Raw genomic sequence first — 24,296 nt, 5'->3', positions numbered from 1 at the left:
GGGTCACTAGGGAATTTTTCTATAACTGGTTACACCATGCATTTGCCCCCAATGTGAAAGATTACCTAACTGAAAAGAAATTAGACCTTAAGTGCCTCCTGGTGTTAGACAATGCCCCTGGTCATCCTACAGACGTGGCAGAGCGACTTTATGGGGACATGAGCTTCATTAAGGTGAAGTTTTTGCCTCCTAATACCACTCCTCTCCTGCAGCCCATGGACCAGCAGGTCATTTCCAACTTCAAGAAACTGTACACAAAAGCTCTGTTTCAAAAGTGCTTTGAAGTGACCACAGACACTCGATTGACTCTAAAAGAGTTTTGGAAGGATCACTTTAATATCCTCAATTGTGTAAACCTTATAGGTAAGGCTTGGGAGGGAGTGACTAAGAGAACCTTGAACTCTGCTTGGAAGAAACTGTGGCCAGAATGTGTAGACAAAAGGGATTTTGAAGGGTTTGAGGCTAACCCTGAGAGGAGTAGTATACCAGTTGAGGAATCAATTGTGGAATTGGGGAAGTCCTTGGGGTTGGAGGTTAGTGGGGAGGATGTGGAAGAGTTGGTGGAGGAGGACAATGAAGAACTAACCACTGATGAGCTGATAGATCAACTTCAAGAGCAAGAGGCCAGACCTGGGGAAACTGGTTCAAAGGAGGGGAGAGAGAAATTGAAGGAATTGCCTACTTCAAAGATTAAGGAAATGTGTGCAAAATGGCTTGAAGTGCAAACCTTTTTTGATGAAAATCACCCTCACACAGCTATTGCAAGCCGTGCTGGTGACTGTTACAATGACACTGTTGTGAACCACTTTAGACAAATCATAAAGGAACGAGAGGTACAGGCCACTATGGACAGATATGTTGTGCGAAAGAAGTCCAGTGACTCTGAAGCTGGTCCTAGTGGCATTAAAAGAAGAAGGGAAGTAACCCCAGAAAAGGACTTGCTACCTCAAGTCCTAATGGAAGGGGATTCCCCTTCTAAACACTAACACTCTCTCTCCCCTCCTCCCATCCCATCAATCATCACCAGATCTTCAATAAAAGTAAGTGTCATGTAATTGTGCATGCCTTTTTCAGTTTGTGTGTACTAAAATTAACATTTTTTTGTGGTAAAAAAAATTTTTTTTCATACTTTTGGGTGTCTTGCACGGATTAATTTTATTTCCATTATTTCTTATGGGGAAAATTAATTCGCATAGCGAACATTTCGCATAACGACCAGCCCTCTTGCACGGATTAAGTTCGCTATGCGGGGGTCCACTGTATATATATATATATATATTTATTTCACTTTATTCCGCTAATACGGACATTTCAAATTATGACCAAAACTCGCTATACGGCTCCCCCCACCTGACTTTCTAATACGGTCACCGTGCCCCACCCTGTTTGTTTACATTCTCCATGAGCTCAGTAATTCAAAATTATATAATAAACACGATGCATAACATATAAATAAGATAAATACACCCCACAGTAGAATAAATAAACATAAATGTGAGATGTGGTAGCAGACGACTTGCACAAGTGACGCCATATTAGAAATGATAATAATAATAATACTCACCGAGTCTCATTAAATGTCGTATATTACGGTAATATACACATTTTCATTAATCCATCCATGATATTTTTTTCAAAATTATATAATAAACACGATGCATAACATATAAATAAGATAAATACACCCCACAGTAGAATAAATAAACATAAATGTGAGATGTGGTAGCAGACGACTTGCACAAGTGACGCCATATTAGAAATGATATAACAATACGAGTCTCATTAAATGTCGTATATTACGTTAATATACACATTTTCATTAATCCATCCATGATATTTTTTTCAAAATTATATAATAAACACGATACATAACATAAAAAGATGATAAATACACCCCACAATAGAATAAATAAACATAAATATAAGATGTGGGAGCCACATAACTTGTACAAGTGACGGCAAGAATAACATTTTCTCTAATCTAACATAAGAGAAAATGTGTTACTGGGGGTAACTGTAGAAAATTATTCCTTTCGTATGTATGTAAGTAAGTTTATTCAGGTATACACAAATACAGTTACATAGATTATCATACATAACAACATACGTGTAGAGAACCTAGGATAACCCAAAAAAGTCAGTGTGACTTATTTCCATTGCCTTCACTCAGAGCTTCATTTCTTCTCAAAATGATGTTACATGAGAATGGGAGTGTTCTTCTTTATTAATTCTACCGTATCAATGTAGAGACAACCTGTACACAATGTAACTTGTACACAAACCAGACGTGTACACTTCGTTTGTTTACAAAACTTACCTTCGCCTGGTTTGTTTACATAACTCTGCGCCTGTCCCCTCTCATGTACTCATTCTTTCTCTCTCTCATTTATTCGTTTTATCTCATTTACTTACTCCTGACCCTACATTAAGACTACAAATATTTTAAGGTAAGTAATGAGTGAACTGTATATACATTTTATCGCTCTGGGATGCTTAAATATCATAGAATAGTATGTGTGGGTGGGGTGGCCTGGTAAGGTAGCCTGGCTATTACCATACATACCACACTTGATTTCTTACAATAAATACTACTTGTCTCACCCTAGATTAAGACTATAAATATTTTAAGGTAAGTAATGAGTGCACTATGTGTGTATTGTACTTTTTTATTGTTTTTTGATGCCTGGTTCTATTGCTAACTTAATATATGTTAGTGTAAACTTGTTATCTAGTGTTTGTATGCATTTATAAGTGGAAAAAAAGGGTGTTCCACTTTACGGCGCATAACCATGCAAGATTTTAGGTATGTCTTGCTACTTCTATTTACACTTAGGTCACATTACACATGCATTTACAAGCATATATATACACACTCCTCTGGGTTTTTCTTCTATTTTCTTACTAAAGTGGACCCCCGGTTTACGATATTATTTCATTCCAGAAGTATGTTCAGGTGCCAGTACTGACCGAATTTGTTCCCATAAGGAATATTGTGAATTAGATTAGTCCATTTCAGACCCCCAAACATACAAATACAAACGCACTTACATAAATACACTTACATAATTGGTCGCATTGGGAGCTGATCATAAACCGGGAGCCCACTGTAGTTCTTGTTCTTGTTTATTTCCTCTTATCTCCATGGGGAAGTGGAACAGAATTCTTCTTCCGTAAGCTATACATGTCGTACGGGGTGACTAACATGCCGGGAGCAAGGGGTTAGTAACCCCTTATCCTGTATACATTACTAAAGTTAAAAAGAGAAAATTTTGTTTTTCGTTTATTAACCATTTGAATGTTTCAGGCCCCTCTCTGAAACTGTCATTCTATGTCGCTCAATTTTTGAAAAAAAATTATTTTTTCTTATGAAATGATAGAGAATCTTTTCCCGATGGTAATGACACCAAAAGTTCGAAATTTGGTCAAAAACTCGTGGAATTATGCTCCCGCGAAGTTAGCGGTCTCGGCGACATATGCGTATCGGCGATTTCGCCGACTTTGAGCCCAATTTTCAGCCAATTCCATTGTTCCAGTTGACCAAACTCATAGCTATTTCTTTAGAACTCTATTTTATCTATCAGCTGAGTACAAGAAACCTCCCATTTACTAATTTGGACTACCCAATATGGTGGTCAGAAATTGGCAATTTGGCCAATTTCACGCAAAATAAAAAAGATGCCAATTTCAAAATAGGGTCCAGAATAAACAAGGTAGACATTCGTGGCACTAAAATAACATATGCTCTGTTCATTAGTCACATCTCTAGGCCCCTCTTATATTATTATTGCTTTCTATTTTGATTTTTTATTCATACAAAAAAATACAAAATTTACTGTTATGCAGACGACTGCATTATTGTAAAAATGGTATAAATAATATCAGTGCACTAGTGAAAGAATATTAGACTCCCCAGTTGACGTGTATTGGACGTGTGGTGTGATTTATTTACTCTTGAACATAGGTAAAAATCGAACATTTCCGCTACTTTGAGCTCAGTTTCAAAGTCGTTTTCATCGTAAAAGTAATGAAAATCATCTCTATTTCTGTAATATGTTTTCCATTTTATCACCTAAGACCATGAAAACGCGAATACAACGATAAATACTATACGAAAATACACCTCAAAGTCGGCGTTTTATTCCAAAAAAACGATCAGTTTTTTTTTTCTCATTACGCAATGTGTGCTGCAGGATTTTTTTTATGTGGTGCACACTGACCACACAGACCCAGTCTGAGCTACCAATGCTCCTATGATGACCTAGTTACAAGCAAAACTGCACTACCCAACGTAGCACCCAGAATGACCAAAGATTACCAACAGTGAAACCTACAAATCGAAAAAATAGAGATCAAAGGAAGACTGCAAACTAACCGTAAGCAACACCCCGCTGCCAGCCGAACAACGTAACCCTAAGCTTTGTATACTACAACTTCTTCTTAACTACAACAATTCCTGTAGTATTATGAGGCGCAATCTAAGAGGAAACAGCACCAAGGCCAGCAAGAAAACACCGAAAAATCAACTATTCAACAAGTGTAGTCAGGAGGACGCCGGCCCAGCAACCACCCCACTCACCACCACTCAAGGCGACACCACAACAATAACAACAAACATGGCTGCCACCAGCCCATCCTCCCCTCTCTTCCCCGGATTCAACCTACCAAGTAGTCTCTCAGGTATGACCAACGATCCAGATACCCTAAAGTCATGCATCTCCAACTTAGTTATTGAAAATATGAATCTTCGAGAGACGCTAACAAAACAAGACACCAGGATGACACAACTCGAAAACAAAATCCTCAGTCTTGAACAAAAGTTATCAACACCAGGAATGACTAACTGTGACAAGACCATCCAAACAGTCATAGATAGCCATACCCAACAAATAATATCTCTTAATACAAAGGTTGAAGAAGCAGTAAAAGAATGGAAGAACAACTTAGATAACCAGTTCAGTGACTACTTTGCTCTCCAAGAAGATAAAACTGAACAAGATAAACTATCGGACGCAGTAATAGTTAACAGTCCACTTTTTCCCAGTGATATGAACCAAACAAACAGTAAAGAAATTACTCTGCAGATCATAAAGGACCAAACAAGTGTTATTGTACCAGAGTCAGAAATAAAAGAAGCCAGGTTACTAGGATCCCATGGTAGAAAAAGTGTTATGCTTAGATTCCACTCACATGACAGGAAAAAAGACTTAATTATTGCATCTATTAAAGTAAAGAAAGAGGTATACATAAACGAGTGTCTTACCAAAAAACGTCAGAATCTCCTGTATAGAGTCAGAAAACTTAAGCGAGAGAATAATGACACAATACACCAATGCTTCACACGGGATGGGAAAATTCTAGTTAGGAAAACAAATGTAGGTCAACTGTACACAATCACGAACGAGAATGATCTATCACGATTTCTCAGGGATACTAATCTTACAGAGAATAACTAAACAATGTCCAACCTAAAAGCCTACGTAGTGTAGTGTATGTTTTGCTCCATTATTGTTCAAATTTCATTGTACAATCTCTTAGTAATTAAATAATCAACTACCTCATTTTGTGATTTTACTAGTAAGCATAAGTCACCTTTTGTGATTTTCTTATTTACTATTGTTCGCTTAAACATTAGCTGAATTGATACTTTCTCTGTCCATATTACTACCTCATATTTTTTTAAATACTATCAATTGATATTACTTACTAAAATTAATAAATATCATTTTTACTAAAATTTCAATTTACTCTTAACATTTTTGACATTTAATAACCATTACTTGTCTAATTACCTTTACCTGTTTTAATACCACATTTACTATCCTAGATTACTCTTAATTACCTTGTACTGCCATATAACCTCAAGTATAACTACCAGTGCAATATTGAATGAAATAAACATTACTTTTTCACTTTTTTGTAATCATTATTACTTACTAAAATTTTATTAAACACCATATTTACTACCAGTCAATTTTACTTTTGTACATTAAACATTATTTTATACTTCCCATAACATTTTGTAGCCAAATTTTCAAATTTTTATATTCAACCCCAACCTTTATATTATCCCTTGTACCTGTGTACCTGTCTACCCTCTTACTATCATATTATAACCAAGACATTACCATTGTTATTTTTTTACTATTATTCTTTTGGTACTTTAATTGTGAATTTTATTTTGTCAATTTAAATCTAGTTATAATCTTGATCTTGTCAACAACCTATACCAGACTCTAGTGCAATTGCAAGTACCATTTCAAATTGTATTTTTATATTATAAGTTTATATTATAATTCCTACCATCTGTCCATTTAACTTTGCTTACCATTACTTAATTTTAGTCCCTTATATATTTTCTCCTTTATTTTAGCTTTATATAACTATCCTAGTTTATATATTCACAATTGTTAAAATAATCAAGGTGGCTCTGGTGGCCTGGTGGTTAACGCTCTCGCTTCACACGGTGAGGGCCTGGGTTCGATTCCCAGCCAGAGTAGAAACATTGGACGTGTTTCTTTCCACCTGTTGTCTATGTTCCCCATCAGTAAAATGGGTACTTGGGTGTTAGTCGACTGGTGTGGGTCGCATCCTGGGACACTGACCTAAGGAGGCCTGGTCACAGACCGGGCCGCGGGGGCGTTGACCCCCGGAACTCTCTCCAGATAAACTCCAGATAATTCTTAGGTGCTAAAGTAGAATAAGTTCACAATTTTGCCATTATATTCCAAAGCTCATTTATTTGATTACCACTTTATTGTTCACCACAACCTATATTAGTCCCTTTTATATTATAATTTTATACAATAATTCTAACTTTAAAAAATTACCTTTATAGTACTACCTACTATCATATTCCCAAGCTCCACTATTTGATCATCACTTTATTTGTATTAGTCCCTTAGCTCATTATTTTACATTTGTTAAATAATCCAGGTGCTATTTTTTAGCTTAAGACTATTTACTTTGTTTTATACTTAATTCAAACTATAGATTCACTACAAATCTTATGATTACAAGCATTGATCCTGATACCAACCTCTTATTTAATGACTTAAATGAATCAAACAGTTACTGTAATTACTACACTGCAGAACAATCAAAGGCACTTCTCAGTGCCAACAACAACATAACTATCTTTAACTACAATATCAGATCTTTAAGCAAGCATTACGATGACCTCATAGCATTACTAAATTCCTTACATGCCAATATGTCCATCATTACACTAACTGAAACCTGGCTAAAGCCTGATAGTACAGATGTCTATGCCATTCCTGGTTACACAGCCATACACAACTGTAGGCCAGACCAACAAGGGGGTGGCACAGCCATATACTACTCAGACCAACTAGAATGTATCACTAATACTTGCACAAGGGATGAACATGGGGAATATATAATAGCTAAATTCAAATCCAAGTACCTACAAAAACCTCTCACATTGATAAACATCCACAGAGTTCCACAGTCAAACATTAGCCAATTTAGTCAAAATCTAGGAAGTATGATAACTGATGCACGCATGAACAAAGATCACTTACTACTCTCAGGTGACTTCAATATAAATCTCCTGCAAGACCAGGACCCACACGTTACTGAATTCACAAACACAATGAGTAACTGTATGTTACTACCAACAGTAACAAAACCTACAAGAGTTACAGAGACTAGTATTTCCCTACTTGACCACATCTGGACCAACACCATATCCCCTTTAAAATCAGGCATAATTACAGATAATACCACAGACCACTACCCTACTTTCCTCATAACAACTCTTGGTAAACTACCCCAAGACACTACTAAAGTCACCTTCAGACTTCACAATGAGGCAGCCATTAATAACTTCACAACAGCAATAGCAAACATTGATTGGCACACTGAGCTAGAAACCTATACAGATATTGACGAATGTATTAATAATTTTCTAAAAAAAAACCCAATACCTCTATAACAAGCACTGCCCTAAAAAAACTAAACAGATGACAGCAAAGAGACTGAACAGTCCCTGGCTAACACCCAGCATTCTCAAATCCATAAATACAAAACACCAATATGAAAAACAGTACAGAATGGGTCACATAACCAGAGACCAAACAAAACGTTACTCGTCAATCCTAACCAGCCTGATAAGAAGGGCAAAAAAATTGTATTATGAGAACAGATTATCCAACTTACGAGGTGATATAAAAAAGACCTGGAAAACCCTATCAGAAATTCTGGGAACAAAAAAGATATCACGAAATAGCGAAATAAAATTAGCAAAATCAGATGAACCCCAACTCCCACCAACAGAAACAGCAAACAGACTCAATGATTTCTTCTCCACTATAGGACAAAACCTTGCCAATAAAATCCCAAGCTCAGATACCCCACCAAATGACTACCTCACTGGCAACTACCCGAACACACTGTTCCTAGCTCCGACTAACCCATACGAAGTCTCCCTTATTATCAACGCACTAAAAAACAAGGCAGGAGATTTAAATACCTTACCACCCTTTATATACAAAAAAGTGTCACAAGTGCTATCACCAATCATTGCAACACTCTTTAACAAATCCATTGAATCCTCCACCTTCCCTACAGTACTCAAAATAGCAAGGGTCACCCCGATCCACAAAGGAGGAGACCAAACAGAGTTGAATAACTACAGGCCAATATCCAACTTACACCCTCTCTCAAAAATCTTTGAAAAATTAATTCATAAACGAATCTACTCCTACCTTATCTCCCAAAACATACTCAACCCCTGCCAATTTGGATTCAGGCCTAATAAAAATACTAATGATGCTATTATACACATGCTAGAACATATATACACTGCAATAGAGAAAAAAGAAGTCCCACTGGGGATCTTCATTGACTTACGTAAAGCTTTTGATACAGTTGACCATGACTTGCTCCACGTAAAATTGTCACACTATGGTATAAGAGGGCACTCCCTCAACTACCTCAAGTCATACCTCAGCAACAGAAGCCAATATGTGTACGCAAATGGGGCAAACTCTTCTGCGCAACCAATTACAGTTGGTGTCCCACAGGGAAGTGTCCTTGGCCCTCTTCTCTTTCTCCTATACATAAATGACCTTCCAAATGCTTCGCAATTACTCAAACCCACACTATTTGCAGATGACACTACATACGTCTTCTCTCACCCGAGCCCAGTCACGCTAGCCAATACTGTAAATACCGAATTACAGAAAATATCTACCTGGATGAGGACTAACAAACTTACACTAAACATTGACAAAACCTACTTCATTCAGTTTGGTAACAGAGCTACAGATGTCCCTCTTAACATAATGATAAACGGATCACCTATCACAAAACTAACAGAGGGAAAATTCTTAGGAATCCACCTTGATAATAGACTCAAATTTCATACACGCACTGTACTTCCCATCTCCAGGACTCAAGTCCGGCCTGCCGGTTTCCCTGAATCCCTTCATAAATGTTACTTTGCTCACACTCCAACAGCACGTCAAGTATTAAAAACCATTTGTCTCCATTCACTCCTATCAAACACGCTCACGCATGCCTGCTGGAAGTCCAAGCCCCTCGCACACAAAACCTCCTTTACCCCCTCCCTCCAACCCTTCCTAGGCCGACCCCTACCCCGCCTTCCTTCCACTACAGACTGATACACTCTTGAAGTCATTCTGTTTAGCTCCATTCTCTCTACATGTCCGAACCACCTCAACAACCCTTCCTCAGCCCTCTGGACAACAGTTTTGGTAATCCCGCACCTCCTCCTAACTTCCAAACTACGAATTCTCTGCATTATATTCACACCACACATTGCCCTCAGACATGACATCTCCACTGCCTCCAGCCTTCTCCTCGCTGCAACATTCATCACCCACGCTTCACACCCATATAAGAGCGTTGGTAAAACTATACTCTCATACATTCCCCTCTTTGCCTCCAAGGACAAAGTTCTTTGTCTCCACAGACTCCTAAGTGCACCACTCACTCTTTTTCCCTCATCAATTCTATGATTCACCTCATCTTTCATAGACCCATCCGCTGACACGTCCACTCCCAAATATCTGAATACGTTCACCTCCTCCATACTCTCTCCCTCCAATCTGATATTCAATCTTTCATCACCTAATCTTTTTGTTATCCTCATAACCTTACTCTTTCCTGTATTCACCTTTAATTTTCTTCTTTTGCACACCCTACCAAATTCATCCACCAATCTCTGCAGCTTCTCTTCAGAATCTCCCAAGAGCACAGTGTCATCAGCAAAGAGCAGCTGTGACAACTCCCACTTTGTGTGTGATTCTTTATCTTTTAACTCCACGCCTCTTGCCAAGACCCTCGCATTTACTTCTCTTACAACCCCATCTATAAATATATTAAACAACCACGGTGACATCACACATCCTTGTCTAAGGCCTACTTTTACTGGGAAAAAATTTCCCTCTTTCCTACATACTCTAACTTGAGCCTCACTATCCTCGTAAAAACTCTTCACTGCTTTCAGTAACCTACCTCCTACACCATACACTTGCAACATCTGCCACATTGCCCCCCTATCCACCCTGTCATACGCCTTTTACAAATCCATAAATGCCACAAAGACCTCTTTAGCCTTATCTAAATACTGTTCACTTATATGTTTCACTGTAAACACCTGGTCCACACACCCCCTACCTTTCCTAAAGCCTCCTTGTTCATCTGCTATCCTATTCTCCGTCTTACTCTTAATTCTTTCAATTATAACTCTACCATACACTTTACCAGGTACACTCAACAGACTTATCCCCCTATAATTTTTGCACTCTCTTTTATCCCCTTTGCCTTTATACAAAGGAACTATGCATGCTCTCTGCCAATCCCTAGGTACCTTACCCTCTTCCATACATTTATTAAATAATTGCACCAACCACTCCAAAACTATATCCCCACCTGCTTTTAACATTTCTATCTTTATCCCATCAATCCCGGCTGCCTTACCCCCTTTCATTTTACCTACTGCCTCACGAACTTCCCCCACACTCACATCTGGCTCTTACTCACTCCTACAAGATGTTATTCCTCTTTGCCCTATACACGAAATCACAGCTTCCCTATCTTCATCAACATTTAACAATTCCTCAAAATATTCCCTCCATCTTCCCAATACCTCTAACTTTCCATTTAATAACTCTCCTTGGTAGGATGATTCCACAAGCCATTGGTCTCTATTGAAGCCTCCTTTTGCACTTAGGCTCACTCAGATCATCATTTATCTTCTTCCTCTTGGATGGAATTTTCTTCCATGTCTAACATATGCCAAACAAATTATCCCACCTGCACGATGTCCAGGAATATTCTGTTTGCTTTTAAACAATCAGTTCTGATTAAGATTAAAGTCCAGGCAGCAGTGTAAATCTGCGAACTTAACCCTTTGACTGTCGCAGCCGTATATATATGTCTTACGAGGTACCGTGTTTGATGTATATATACTCATAAATTCTAGCGGCTTCAAATCAAGCAGGAGAAAGCTGGTAGGCCCACATGTGAGAGAATGGGTCTGTGTGGTCAGTGTGCACCATATAAAAAAAATCCTGGAGCACGCAGTGCATAATGAGAAAAAAAAAACTCCGACCGTTTTTTTTAATTAAAATGCTGACTTTGTGGTCTATTTTCGTATAGTATTTATTGTTGTATTCTAGTTTTCTTGGTCTCATTTGATAGAATGGAAAACATATTATAGAAATAGAGGTGATTTTGATTGATTTTACTATAAAAAGAACCTAGAAATGGAGCTCAAAGTTGGGGAAATGTTTGATTTTTGCCAATGTTCAACAGTAAACAAATGATGCCATTGTCCAATAAATGTCCAACTAGCCATTCTAATATGCAGTCATGAATGGGTTGATGTTATTTATACAATTATTACAGTATTGCAGTAGTCTGCATAATAGTAAGTCTTCTATTTTATGTTTGAATAAAAATTCAAAATAGAAAGCAAGAGTAATATTAGAGGGGCCTGGAGACATGACTGATGAGCAAAGAAAATGTTATTTTAGAGCCAGAATGTGTGCATTGTTCATTCTGGACCTTATTTTGAAATTGTCATATTTTTTAGTCTTCGTGAAATTGGCCAAATTGCAAATTTCTGACCACATTATTAGGTAGTTGAAATCGGTAAATGGGCAGTTTCTTGTACTCAATCGATAGAAAAAATAGAGTTCTAAAGAAATAGCTATGAGTTTGGGCGACTGGAATAATGGAATTAGCTGAAAATAGGGCTCAAAGTGGGCGAAATCGCCGATTTGTAAACAGCGCTTAGGTCGCTAACTTCGTGAGAGCATAATTCCATCAGTTTTCCATCAAATTTCGTTTTTTTGGTGTCATTACAATCGGGAAAAGATTCTCTATCATTTCATAAGAAAAAATAATTTTTTTTTTTTTTTTGAAATTTTGCGACACCAGGAGACACCTCAGGATTGGGGGTTGCGACAGTCAAAGGGTTAATGCAAAAATTTCGCCTCGGTATCCGATCGAAAACCCAGTATTCGATGCGATTTGTACGAGATGTGTCCACGTGTTGCCTGAACTGCCCCGTGTGTGTCAGTGTTTACAAGCCAGGCAGTTCGGTACATTCCATATTATCACTGTTTTTGGTGCTTGTTTCTGCAAAATAAGTCACCATGGGCCCCAAGAAAGCTTCTATTGCCAACCCTTCGAGAAAAAAGGTGCTAATGACTATTAAAATGAAGAAAGAGATAATTGCAAAGTACGAAAGTGGAGTGCATGTGTCGGAGCTGGCCAGGTTGTATAGTAAACCCCAATCAACCATCTCTACTATAGTGACCAGAAAAACAGCAATCAAGGAAGCTGTTCTTGCAAAAGTTGCAACTGTCATTACGAAACAGGGACTGCAAGTGTTAGAAAATGTTGAGAGACTGTTATTGGTGTGGATAAATGAAAAACAGATAGCAGGAGATAGCATCTCTCAAGCGATCATTTGTGAAAAGGCTAGGCAGTTGCATGACGATTTGGTAAAGAAATTGTCTGCAACTAGTGCTGATGTGAGTGAATTTAAGGCCAGCAAAGGTTGGTTTGAAATATTTAAGAATCGTAGTGGCATACATAGTGTGATTAGGCATGGTGAGGCTGCCAGTTCGGACCAAAAAGCAGCTGAAAAATATGTGAAGGAATTCAAGGATTACATAGACAGTGAAGAATTTAAACCTGAACAAGTGTTTAATTGCAATGAAACTGGCCTGTTTTGGAAGAAAATGCCAAGCAGGACCTACATTACTCATGAGGAAAAGGCACTCCCAGGACATAAGCCTATGAAAGACAGGCTTACTCTGTTGATGTGTGCCAATGCTAGTGGTGATTGCAAAGTGAAGCCTTTATTGGTGTATCACTGAAACTCCCAGAGTGTTCAGGAAAAACAATGTCCTCAAGGCTAATTTGTGTGTGCTGTGAGGGCAAACAGTAAGGCATGGGTCACTAGGGACTTTTTCTATGACTGGTTACACCATGCATTTGCCCCCACTGTGAAAAATTACCTAATTGAAAAGAAATTAGACCTTAAGTGCCTCCTGGTATTAGACGATGCCCCTGGTCATCCTACAGACTTGGCAGAGCGATTTTCTGGGGACATGAGCTTCATTAAGATCAAGTTTTTTGCCTCCTAATACCACTCCTCTCCTGCAGCCCATGGACCAGCAGGTCATTTCCAACTTCAAGAAACTGTACACAAAAGCTGTTTCAAAAGGGCTTTGTAATGACCACAGAAACTCAACTGACTCGAAAAGAGTTTTGGAAGGATCACTTTAATATCCTCAATGGTATAAACCTTATAGGTAAAGCTTGGGAGGGAGTGACTAAGAGGACCTTGAACTCTGCTTGGAAAAAACTGTGGCCAGAATGTGTAGACAAAAGGGATTTTGAACGGTTTGAGGCTAACCCTGGGAATCCTATGCCAGTTGAGGAATCCATTGTGGCATTGGGGAAGTCCTTGGGGTTGGAGGTTAGTGGGGAGGATGTGGAAGAGTTGGTGGAGGAGGACAATGAAGAACTAACCACTGATGAGCTGCTAGATCATCTTCAACAGCAAGAGGCCAGACCTGAGGAAACTGCTTCAGAGGAGGGGATAGAGAAATTGAAGAAGTTGCCTACTTCAAAGATTAAGGAAATGTGTGCAAAGTGGCTTGAAGTGCAAACCTTTTTTGTTGATAATCACCCTGACACAGCTACTGCAAGCCGTGTTGGCAACCTGTACAATGACAATGTTGTGAACCACTTTAGGAAAGTCATAAAAGAACGAGAGGTACAGGCCTCTTTGGACAGATATGTTGTGCGACAGAAGTCCAGTGACTCTCAAGCTGGTCCTAGTGGCATTAAAAGGGAAGTAACCCCGGAAAAGGACTTGCTACCTCAAGTCCTAATGGAAGGGGATTTCCCTTCTGAACACTAACACCATCCACACTCTCCCCTCCTCCCATCCCATCAATCATCACCAGATCTTCATTAAAGGTAAGTGTCATATACAACCTGGCCAGCTCGGAGACATGCACTCCACTTTCATACTTTGTGATTATCTCCTTCATTTCTGTTGTAATTCTCACCCTTTTTACCACAGGGTTGGCACTAGAAGCTTTCTTTGGGCCCATGGTGGCTTATTTAGCAGTTGTAAGCACTAGAAACACTGGAATAATAAAAAATACACCTACCATCTGACTTACGACCTGCTCGACTTACGACCACTCGACTTAGGACCGTGTTTTTATGCCAAATTTCTGGGAAATAAACAACTATTTGTGTTGTACACAGTGTTTATCCTAAACCTTACAGTATAAAATACAGTACTAACAGCATAAAAAGTAAAGTAAAACATGAAATATCAAAATAAAACAATAAAATAAAGTCATTACAAAAATGTTTTGTTGATATTCAGTAGTAAAGTTCGACTTACAACCATTTCGACTTAGGACCGGTTTCTCAGAACCGAACTCGGTCGTAAGTCGGCTGGTAGGTGTATACCGAATGTATGCCTAGAAGTGACCGCACTGGTTTGTAAACACTGGCACACTAACTGAAGGCAAGGCAGCTAAGGCGCGCTCAGGCCAGATGGAAACGTGGACGAGTTAGGAATGAATGTTGTTAGTCGAGTTTTTCATCGTTGGTCGGGCCAAAATTTTTACGCTAAAACACTTTGTTAGGTGATTTTATCATTAGACAATACCTTCGTTGGTCATGGGTCCACTGTACCTTATTGCATATTAGGTAACTGAAGTGATTACAATGGACCCTCAGATATCGGCCAAATCGGATTTCGGCTGCTTTTTTGGCCGAAATTCTATCCTGGATTTCAGCCGGCAACTTGGAAATTGGCCATATTGGACGCGTCCGCCCGCCGCGTGTGTGAGTCAGTCTGTCTGCGTCTCTCAGTGAGTGAGCAACACTCCACACATTCATTCAAACAATTTGTTATAATCCATTGCTTTTTGTGGTTGTTTATTGAGTGTGACTGTGAAATAAGCCACCATGGGCCCAAAGAAGTTCCTAGTGCCAGCCCTTTGGTAAAGGGCTGAGAGAGAGGGGAGAATGTGCCTTCTTCAGTGATTCTATGATGTGTACAATACTAAAGCAGCAGGAGTCGATAAAGGCTATAGTGCCAGCCAGTGATAAAGTGCAGCATTAACAGTGTAGCAAGTAAGTTAAGCGATTAAGCAATAGAAAAAGAATGACATAAAACTCCACCAATATTGTTGGAGGTCTATAGGGCCACTGACAACAAATCTCACCCTGCATATCTTCCACCACCCTAAACCTCTGCCAGCATCTCAATAACCACTTTATTTCTTTACATTATCAATTATGTTTTTATACAACATTTATTTATAAATTATGTACATTGTTTCAGTGTGACTTGTGGTGTTTCAGTGTGACTAGTAGTATGGCTAGTGGTGGTGGCCGCTGCCGCTGCCACCACCACCACTATACAGCTTATACTGTCAGTGGCCCTGATAAACCCAACAACACCACCACCACCATCACCACCACTAGTCACATACATAATGACATATTTTATTCATTCTAGAGTATATATCATTTTTCTGTGTTATTAATATTGTTTATTATGACATATTAGATAAATTGTGATAGATAAATAAACTGTAGATATTTGATACTAGCACCAACAAGAGTCTCTCTCTCGTTTATTCATTTAATCTTGTTTACTCACCTCTCACTCTACATTAAGACTACAGATATTTTAAGGTAAGTAATGAGTGGACACGATTATGTTATAGTTTAATAATAATATTAATAATATTAGTACATATGTATTATTGTAATAATAATAATAATTATTATTATTATTATTAATCTAGGGCACTGGAGCACAGATCCACTGTATAGCACTTTGTCTGGATTTTTTGGGTTATCCTAGGTAATTTATATTATGTATGATAACTGTACTTACGTGTACCTGTGTGTGTGTGAGAGAGAGAGAGAGAGATAGAGAGAGAGAGAGAGAGATACAGAGAGAGAGAGAGATACAGAGAGAGAGACAGCCACATTCAGTCAGCCAACCACCCAGCCGGCCACCCAGCCAGCCAGCCGGATATACATATCACACATGTTCCAGAGCCGTTTTTCTTTACTTAGGGTATAGGTTATACTACATTCTGGCAGGATGACACTACCAGTGGTATTCTCCCATTCCACTGTGTCGACAATACATAAAGATAACAGTAACATATGATACTGTATTATTATTATTATTATCACAATGGCCGATTCCCACAAAGGCAGGGTGGCCTGAAAAAGAAAAACTTTCACCATCATTCACTCCATCACTGTCTTGCCAGAAGGGTGCTTTACACTACAGTTTTTAAACTGCAACATTAACACCCCTCCTTCAGAGTGCAGGCACTGTACTTCCCATCTCCAGGACTCAAGTCCGGCCTGCCGGTTTCCCTGAATCCCTTCATAAATGTTACTTTGCTCACACTCCAACAGCACGTCAAGTATTAAAAACCTCAGGTACGTCTTACTACTTCTACTTACACTTAGGTCATACTACACATACATGTACAAGCATATATATGCACACCCCTCTGGGATTTCTTCTATTTTCTTTCTTGTTATTGTTTATTTCTTCTTATCTCCATGGGGAAGTGGAACAGAATTCTTCCTCCGTAAGCCATGCGTGTTGTAAGAGGCGACTAAAATGCCGGGAGCAAGGGGCTAGTAACCCCTTCTCCTGTATAAATTACTAAATTTAAAAAGAGAAACTTTCGTTTTCTTTTTGGGCCACCCTGCCTTGGTGGGATACGGCCGGTTTGTTGAAAAAAAAAAAAAAAAAAGTGCAAGATTTTAGGTACATCTTGCTACTTCTGCTCACACTAAAGTCACTCTGCACATGCATATACAAACATATATCTATATACACACTCCTCTGGGTTTTCTTCTATCTTCTCACTGGTTCTTGTTCTTGTTTCCTCCATAAGCCGTGCTTATTGAAAGAAGCGACTAAAATGCTGAGAGCGAGGAGCTAGTAACCCCTTCTGTATATATTACTAAATTTAAAAGGAGAAACTTTCGTTTTTCCTTTTGGGCCACCCTGCCTCGGTGGGATACGGCCGGTGTGTTAAAAGAAGGAATAAAAAGTGATGTGGGATGAGAGCAAGTACTGAGGGTGGCTTTTATCATATGAAGAAAATGAATTTAATAATACTATGAGACAGGAAGTGAATATGTACAGTGGACCCCCGGTTAACGATTTTAATCCGTGCAAGAGGGGTAATTGTTATGCGAAATAATCGTTATGTGAATGAATTTTCCCCATAAGAAATAATGGAAATAAAATTAATCCGTGCAAGACACCCAAAAGTATGAAAAAAAAATTTTTTTTACCACATGAAATGTTAATTTTAATACACACAAACTGAAAAAGGCATGCACACTTACATGACACTTACTTTTATTGAAGATCCGGTGATGATTGATGGGATGGGAGGAGGGGAGAGATTATCTGTTACTGTTTAGAAGGGGAATCCCCTTCCATTAGGACTTGAGGTAGTAAGTCCTTTTCTGGGGTTACTTCCCTTCTTCTTTTAATGCCACTAGGGCCAGCTTCAGAGTCACTGGACTTCTTTCGCACAAGATATCTGTCCATAGTGGCCTGTACCTCTCGTTCCTTTATGACTTGCCTAAAGTGTTTCACAACATTGTCAGTGTAATAATCACCAGCACGGCTTGCAATAGCTGTGTGAGGGTGATTTTCATCCATGAAGGTTTGCACTTCAAGCCACTTTGCACAGATTTCCTTTATCTTTGTAGTAGGCAACTTCTTCAATTTCTCTCTCCCCTCCTCTGAACCAGTTTCCCCAGGTCTGGCCTCTTGCTCTTGAAGTTGATCTATCAGCTCATCAGTGGTTAGTTCTTCATTGTCCTCCTCCACCAACTCTTCCACATCCTCCCCACTAACCTCCAACCCCAAGGACTTTCCCAATGCCACAATGGATTCCTCAACTGGCACAGGATTCTCAGGGTTAGCCTCAAACCCTTCAAAATCCCTTTTGTCTACACATTCTGGCCACAGTTTCTTCCAAGCAGAGTTCAAGGTCCTCTTAGTCACTTCCTCCCAAGCCTTACCTATAAGGTTTACACAATTGAGGATATTAAAGTGATCTCTCCAAAACTCTCTTAGAGTCAGTTGAGTTTCTGAGGTCATTACAAAGCACCTTTCAAACAGAGCTTTTGTGTACAGTTTCTTGAAGTTGGAAATAACCTGCTGGTCCATGGGCTGCAGGAGAGGAGTGGTATTAGGAGGCAAAAACTTCACCTTAATGAAGCTCATGTCCCCATAAAGTCGCTCTGCCACGTCTGTAGGATGACCAGGGGCATTGTCTAACACCAGGAGGCACTTAAGTTCTAATTTCTTTTCAGTTAGGTAATCTTTCACATTGGGGGCAAATGCATGGTGTAACCAGTTATAGAAAAATTCCCTAGTGACCCATGCCTTACTGTTTGCCCTCCACAGCACACACAAATTATCCTTGAGGACATTCTTTTGCCTGAACGCTCTGGGAGTTTCAGAGTGATACACTAATAAAGGCTTCACTTTGCAATCACCAGTAGCATTGGCACACATGAGAAAGTAAGCCTGTCTTTCATAGGCTTATGTCCTGGGAGTGCCTTTTCCTCCTGAGTAATGTAGGTCCTGCTTGGCATTTTCTTCCAGAACAGGCCTGTTTCATCACAATTAAACACTTGTTCAGGTTTCAGTCCTTCAGTTTCTATGTACTCCTTGAATTCCTGCACATATTTTTCAGCCGCTTTGTGGTCCGAACTGGCAGCCTCACCATGCCTTATCACACTATGGATGCCACTACGCTTCTTAAATCTCTCAAACCAACCTTTGCTGGCCTTAAATTCACTCACATCATCACTAGTTGCAGGCATTTTTTTAATTAAATCGTCATGCAACTTCCTAGCCTTTTCACATATGATCGCTTGAGAGACGCTATCTCCTGCTATCTGTTTTTCATTTATCCACACCAATAAGAGTCTCTCAACATCTTCCATCACTTGCGATCTTTGTTTCGAAAACACAGTTGAACCTTTGGCAAGAACAGCTTCCTTGATTGTCTTTCTGGTGCCCACAATAGTAGCGATGGTTGATTGGGGTTTCTTGTACAGCTTGACTAGGTCGGCTATACGCACTCCACTTTCATACTTATCAATTATCTCTTTCTTCATTTCTATAGTAATTCTTACCCTTTGAGGTGTAGGGTTGGCACTAGAAGCTTTCTTGGGGCCCATGGTCACTTATTTTCCAGAAACAGCACCGAAAATACTGTAATAATACGAAATATTCCGAGTGTATGCTTGGATGTTACCGCGGAGGCTGGCTGGTAAACAATGGGACGGGCGGCACATGTGAGGCTGGCTGAGGGCACATTGGACGCGTCTCGGACGAAAATCGGTGAGCGGGTTTTTAATCGGTATGCGCGGCAAAAATTTTGCGATTAAAGTAATCGGTATGCGGAAAAATCGCTATGTGATGCCATCGTTATGCGGGGGTCCACTGTATATAGGGGAGTTAGTAGATGGGGAGATGGAGGTATTAGGTAGATGGCGAGAATATTTTGAGGAACTTTTAAATGTTAAGGAAGAAACAGAGGCAGTAATTTCATGCACTGGTCAGGGAGGTATACCATCTTTTAGGAGTGAAGAAGTGTGGGGGAGGTACGTGAGGCATTACGTAAAATGAAAGGGGGTAAAGCAGCTGGAACTGATGGGATCATGACAGAAATGTTAAAAGCAAGGGGGAATATAGTGTTGGAGTGGTTGGTACTTTTGTTTAATAAATGTATGAAAGAGGGGAAGGTACCTAGGGATTGGCAGAGAGCATATATAGTCCCTTTATATAAAGGGAAAGGGGACAAAAGAGACTGTAAAAATTATAGAGGAATAAGCTTACTGATAATACCAGGAAAAGTGTACGGTAGGGTTATAATTAAAAGAATTAGAGGTAAGACAGAATGTAGGATTGCGGATGAGCAAGGAGGTTTCAGAGTGGGTAGGGGATGTGTAGATCAAGTGTTTACATTGAAGCATATATGTGAACAGTATTTAGATAAAGGTAGGGAAGTTTTTATTGCATTTATGGATTTAGAAAAGGCATATGATAGAGTGGATAGAGGAGCAATGTGGCAGATGTTGCAAGTACAGTGGACCCCCGCATAACGATGGCATCACATAGCGATTATTTCGCATACCGCTTACTTTAATTGCAAAAATTTTGCCTCACATACCGCTTAAAAACCCGCTTACCGATTTTCGTCCGAGACGCGTCCAATGTGCGGCCTGAGCCACGCTCACATGTTCCGCCGGTGGCATTGTTTACCAGCCAGCCTCCGCGGTAACATCCAAGCATACAATCGGAATATTTCGTATTATTACAGTGTTTTCGGTGCTTTTTCTGGAAAATAAGTGACCATGGGCCCCAAGAAAGCTTCTAGTGCCAACCCTACAGCAATAAGGGTGAGAATTACAATAGAGATGAAGAAAAAGATCATTGATAAGTATGAAAGTGGAGTGCATGTCTCCGAGCTGGCCAGGTTGTATAATAAACCCCAATCAACCATCGCTACTATTGGTGGTACAGCTGCTGCTGCTGCTGCACTGTCAGCTGCTGCTGCTGCTGCTGCACTGTCAGCTGCTGCTGCTGCTGTAGCACCGTTGTTGGTGTGGCTTATTGAGAATACCAAGAAACAATTAACCCCAGAGGATTTGCCACCCAGGATAACCCAAAAAAGTCAGTGTCATCGAAGACTGTCTAACTTATTTCCATTGGGGTCCTTAATCTTGTCTCCCAGGATGCAACCCACACAAGTCGACTAACACCCAGGTGAACAGGGAAAAATGCCTGGAACTAGTGCTCATATTGGTGAATTTAAAGCCAGCAAAGGTTGGTTTGAGAGATTTAAGAATCGTAGTGGCATACACAGTGTGATAAGGCCTGTTCTGGAAGAAAATGCCAAACAGGACCTACAGTACTCAGGAGGAAAAGGCACTCCCAGGACACAGTGTCTCATCAGTCATTGCTGCATCTTCAATAAAGGTAAGTGTCATTTATTCTTCATTTAGTAGACTAGTACATGCACAATATATACTGTGCATGTACTACTCTACTATTGTGCATGTATCCTTCTCTTTGTGTGTGGGAAAATGTATATTTCATGTGGTAAAATTTTTTTTTTCATACTTTTGGGTGTCTTGCACGGATTAATTTGATTTCCATTATTTCTTATGGGGAAAATTCATTCACATAGCGATTATTTCGCATAACAATTACCCCTCTTGCACGGATTAAAATCGTTAACCGGGGGTCCACTGTATATGGAATAGGTGGTAAGTTATTAAATGCTGTAAAGAGTTTTTATGAGGATAGTGAGGCTCAGGTTAGGGTGTGTAGAAGAGAGGGAGACTACTTCCCGGTAAAAGTAGGTCTTAGACAGGGATGTGTAATGTCACCATGGTTGTTTAATATATTTATAGATGGGGTTGTAAAGGAAGTAAATGCTAGGGTGTTCGGGAGAGGGGTGGGATTAAATTTTGGGGAATCAAATTCAAAATGGGAATTGACACAGTTACTTTTTGCTGATGATACTGTGCTTATGGGAGATTCTAAAGAAAAATTGCAAAGGTTAGTGGATGAGTTTGGGAATGTGTGTAAAGGTAGAAAGTTGAAAGTGAACATAGAAAAGAGTAAGGTGATGAGGGTGTCAAATGATTTAGATAAAGAAAAATTGGATATCAAATTGGGGAGGAGGAGTATGGAAGAAGTGAATGTTTTCAGATACTTGGGAGTTGACGTGTCGGCGGATGGATTTATGAAGGATGAGGTTAATCATAGAATTGATGAGGGAAAAAAGGTGAGTGGTGCGTTGAGGTATATGTGGAGTCAAAAAACGTTATCTATGGAGGCAAAGAAGGGAATGTATGAAAGTATAGTAGTACCAACACTCTTATATGGGTGTGAAGCTTGGGTGGTAAATGCAGCAGCGAGGAGACGGTTGGAGGCAGTGGAGATGTCCTGTTTAAGGGCAATGTGTGGTGTAAATATTATGCAGAAAATTCGGAGTGTGGAAATTAGGAAAAGGTGTGGAGTTAATAAAAGTATTAGTCAGAGGGCAGAAGAGGGGTTGTTGAGGTGGTTTGGTCATTTAGAGAGAATGGATCAAAGTAGAATGACATGGAAAGCATATAAATCTATAGGGGAAGGAAGGCGGGGTAGGGGTCGTCCTCGAAAGGGTTGGAGAGAGGGGGTAAAGGAGGTTTTGTGGGCAAGGGGCTTGGACTTCCAGCAAGCGTGCGTGAGCGTGTTAGATAGGAGTGAATGGAGACGAATGGTACTTGGGACCTGACGATCTGTTGGAGTGTGAGCAGGGTAATATTTAGTGAAGGGATTCAGGGAAACCGGTTATTTTCATATAGTCGGACTTGAGTCCTGGAAATGGGAAGTACAATGCCTGCACTTTAAAGGAGGGGTTTGGGATATTGGCAGTTTGGAGGGATATGTTGTGTATCTTTATATGTGTATGCTTCTAGACTGTTGTATTCTGAGCACCTCTGCAAAAACAGTAACCCTTAATTTTTTGGTGTACAGGCGACATGATCTTCAACAGCCATTATAACTACATGCATTATTATCATCATTAATATTCTCCAGGATCCAGCACCGAATAGAAGTCTCAACACAATGTTTGGCAACATGCAGCCACTCTCACCAGAAGCTGAAGATGCAGTTCGTAATGGCATCGTTTCAGAGGGAGAAATGTCCAGGACTGGTCCTGCTTACTACTGCAACTCTTGCAGGGTGCCACTGACGGGAGCCAGGCCCTTGGTGCAACATGTAGAGGGCGAAAAGCACAAGAAGAATGTCCTGGCTGCATCGTATAGGAGGGAACCTCATAACAAGGTGAGTTAGGTGTGGTGATGGTGAGTTGGGTGTGTGGTGATGGTGAGTTGGGTGTGGTGATGGTGAGTTGAGTGTGGGGTGATGGTGAGTTGGGTGTGGTGATGGTGAGTTGGGTGTGGGGTGAAAGTGAATTGGGTGTGGGGTGATGGTGAGTTGAGTGTGGGGGTGATGTTGAATTGGATGTGTGGTGATGGTGGGTTGGGTGTAGAGTGACAGTGAGTTGGGCATGGGGTGACAGTGAGGTGAGTGTGGGGTGACCATGGGTGAGTGTAGGGTGACTGTGAGTGAGTGTGGGGTGACAGTGGGTGAGTGTGGAGTGGCAGTGAGGGTAAACTAGTCCCTACCAGCAGAAACATTGAACTTGTGTTCCACATTCCATGAAAATTTTTCATTTAAAAATTCTGAATGGCATTACACCATGTTCCACTTTCCCTGACTTTTCAGTTTCTTTATTTAATAATTTCTTGAATATACTGGTCATCTCCCACTTAGGTAGAGTGACCTGAAAAAAAAGCGGGAACACAGTCACCATCACTAAGTCAATAGCTGTCTTGCCAGTAGTGCACAGACCTCACAGTTCAAATGACCTTCTGCACTGCAGCATCAGGCACTTCCTCCAGGAGTCAAGTATGGCTGACTGGTTTCCCTGAATTCCTTTATAAATATTAACCCTTTCAGGGTCCAAGGCCCAAATCTGGAGTCACGCACCAGTGTCCAAGAATTTTCAAAAAAAAAATTTGTTATTTTTTCTTATGAAATCGTAGAGAATCTTTTTGTGAAGGTAATAAAACAAAAAGTACGAAATTTGGTGGAAAATTGACGAAATTATGCTCTCGCGAATTTTGAT

General features: G+C 39.9%; 1 protein-coding gene across 1 annotated transcript in view; it reads left to right on the top strand.

Annotated features, from left to right (window-relative positions):
* The window catches only part of LOC128702607 (uncharacterized), a 29,040-nt gene extending 5,566 nt beyond the window's left edge, over nt 1-23,474 (top strand). The window contains exon 4 of the mRNA XM_070081105.1: nt 23,201-23,474. Within this exon, the coding sequence (XP_069937206.1) occupies nt 23,201-23,458 (258 nt within the window). The 3' untranslated portion in view covers nt 23,459-23,474. The remainder of the gene's footprint in view (nt 1-23,200) is intronic.
* Nucleotides 23,475-24,296: the final 822 nt, after the last annotated feature.

Source organism: Cherax quadricarinatus, unplaced genomic scaffold (genome assembly GCF_038502225.1).
Source record: "Cherax quadricarinatus isolate ZL_2023a unplaced genomic scaffold, ASM3850222v1 Contig1698, whole genome shotgun sequence".
Classification (NCBI taxonomy): domain Eukaryota; kingdom Metazoa; phylum Arthropoda; class Malacostraca; order Decapoda; family Parastacidae; genus Cherax; species Cherax quadricarinatus.
The sequence above is the reverse complement of the archived record's forward strand: the minus strand, read 5'-3'. Positions and strand labels throughout refer to the sequence as shown.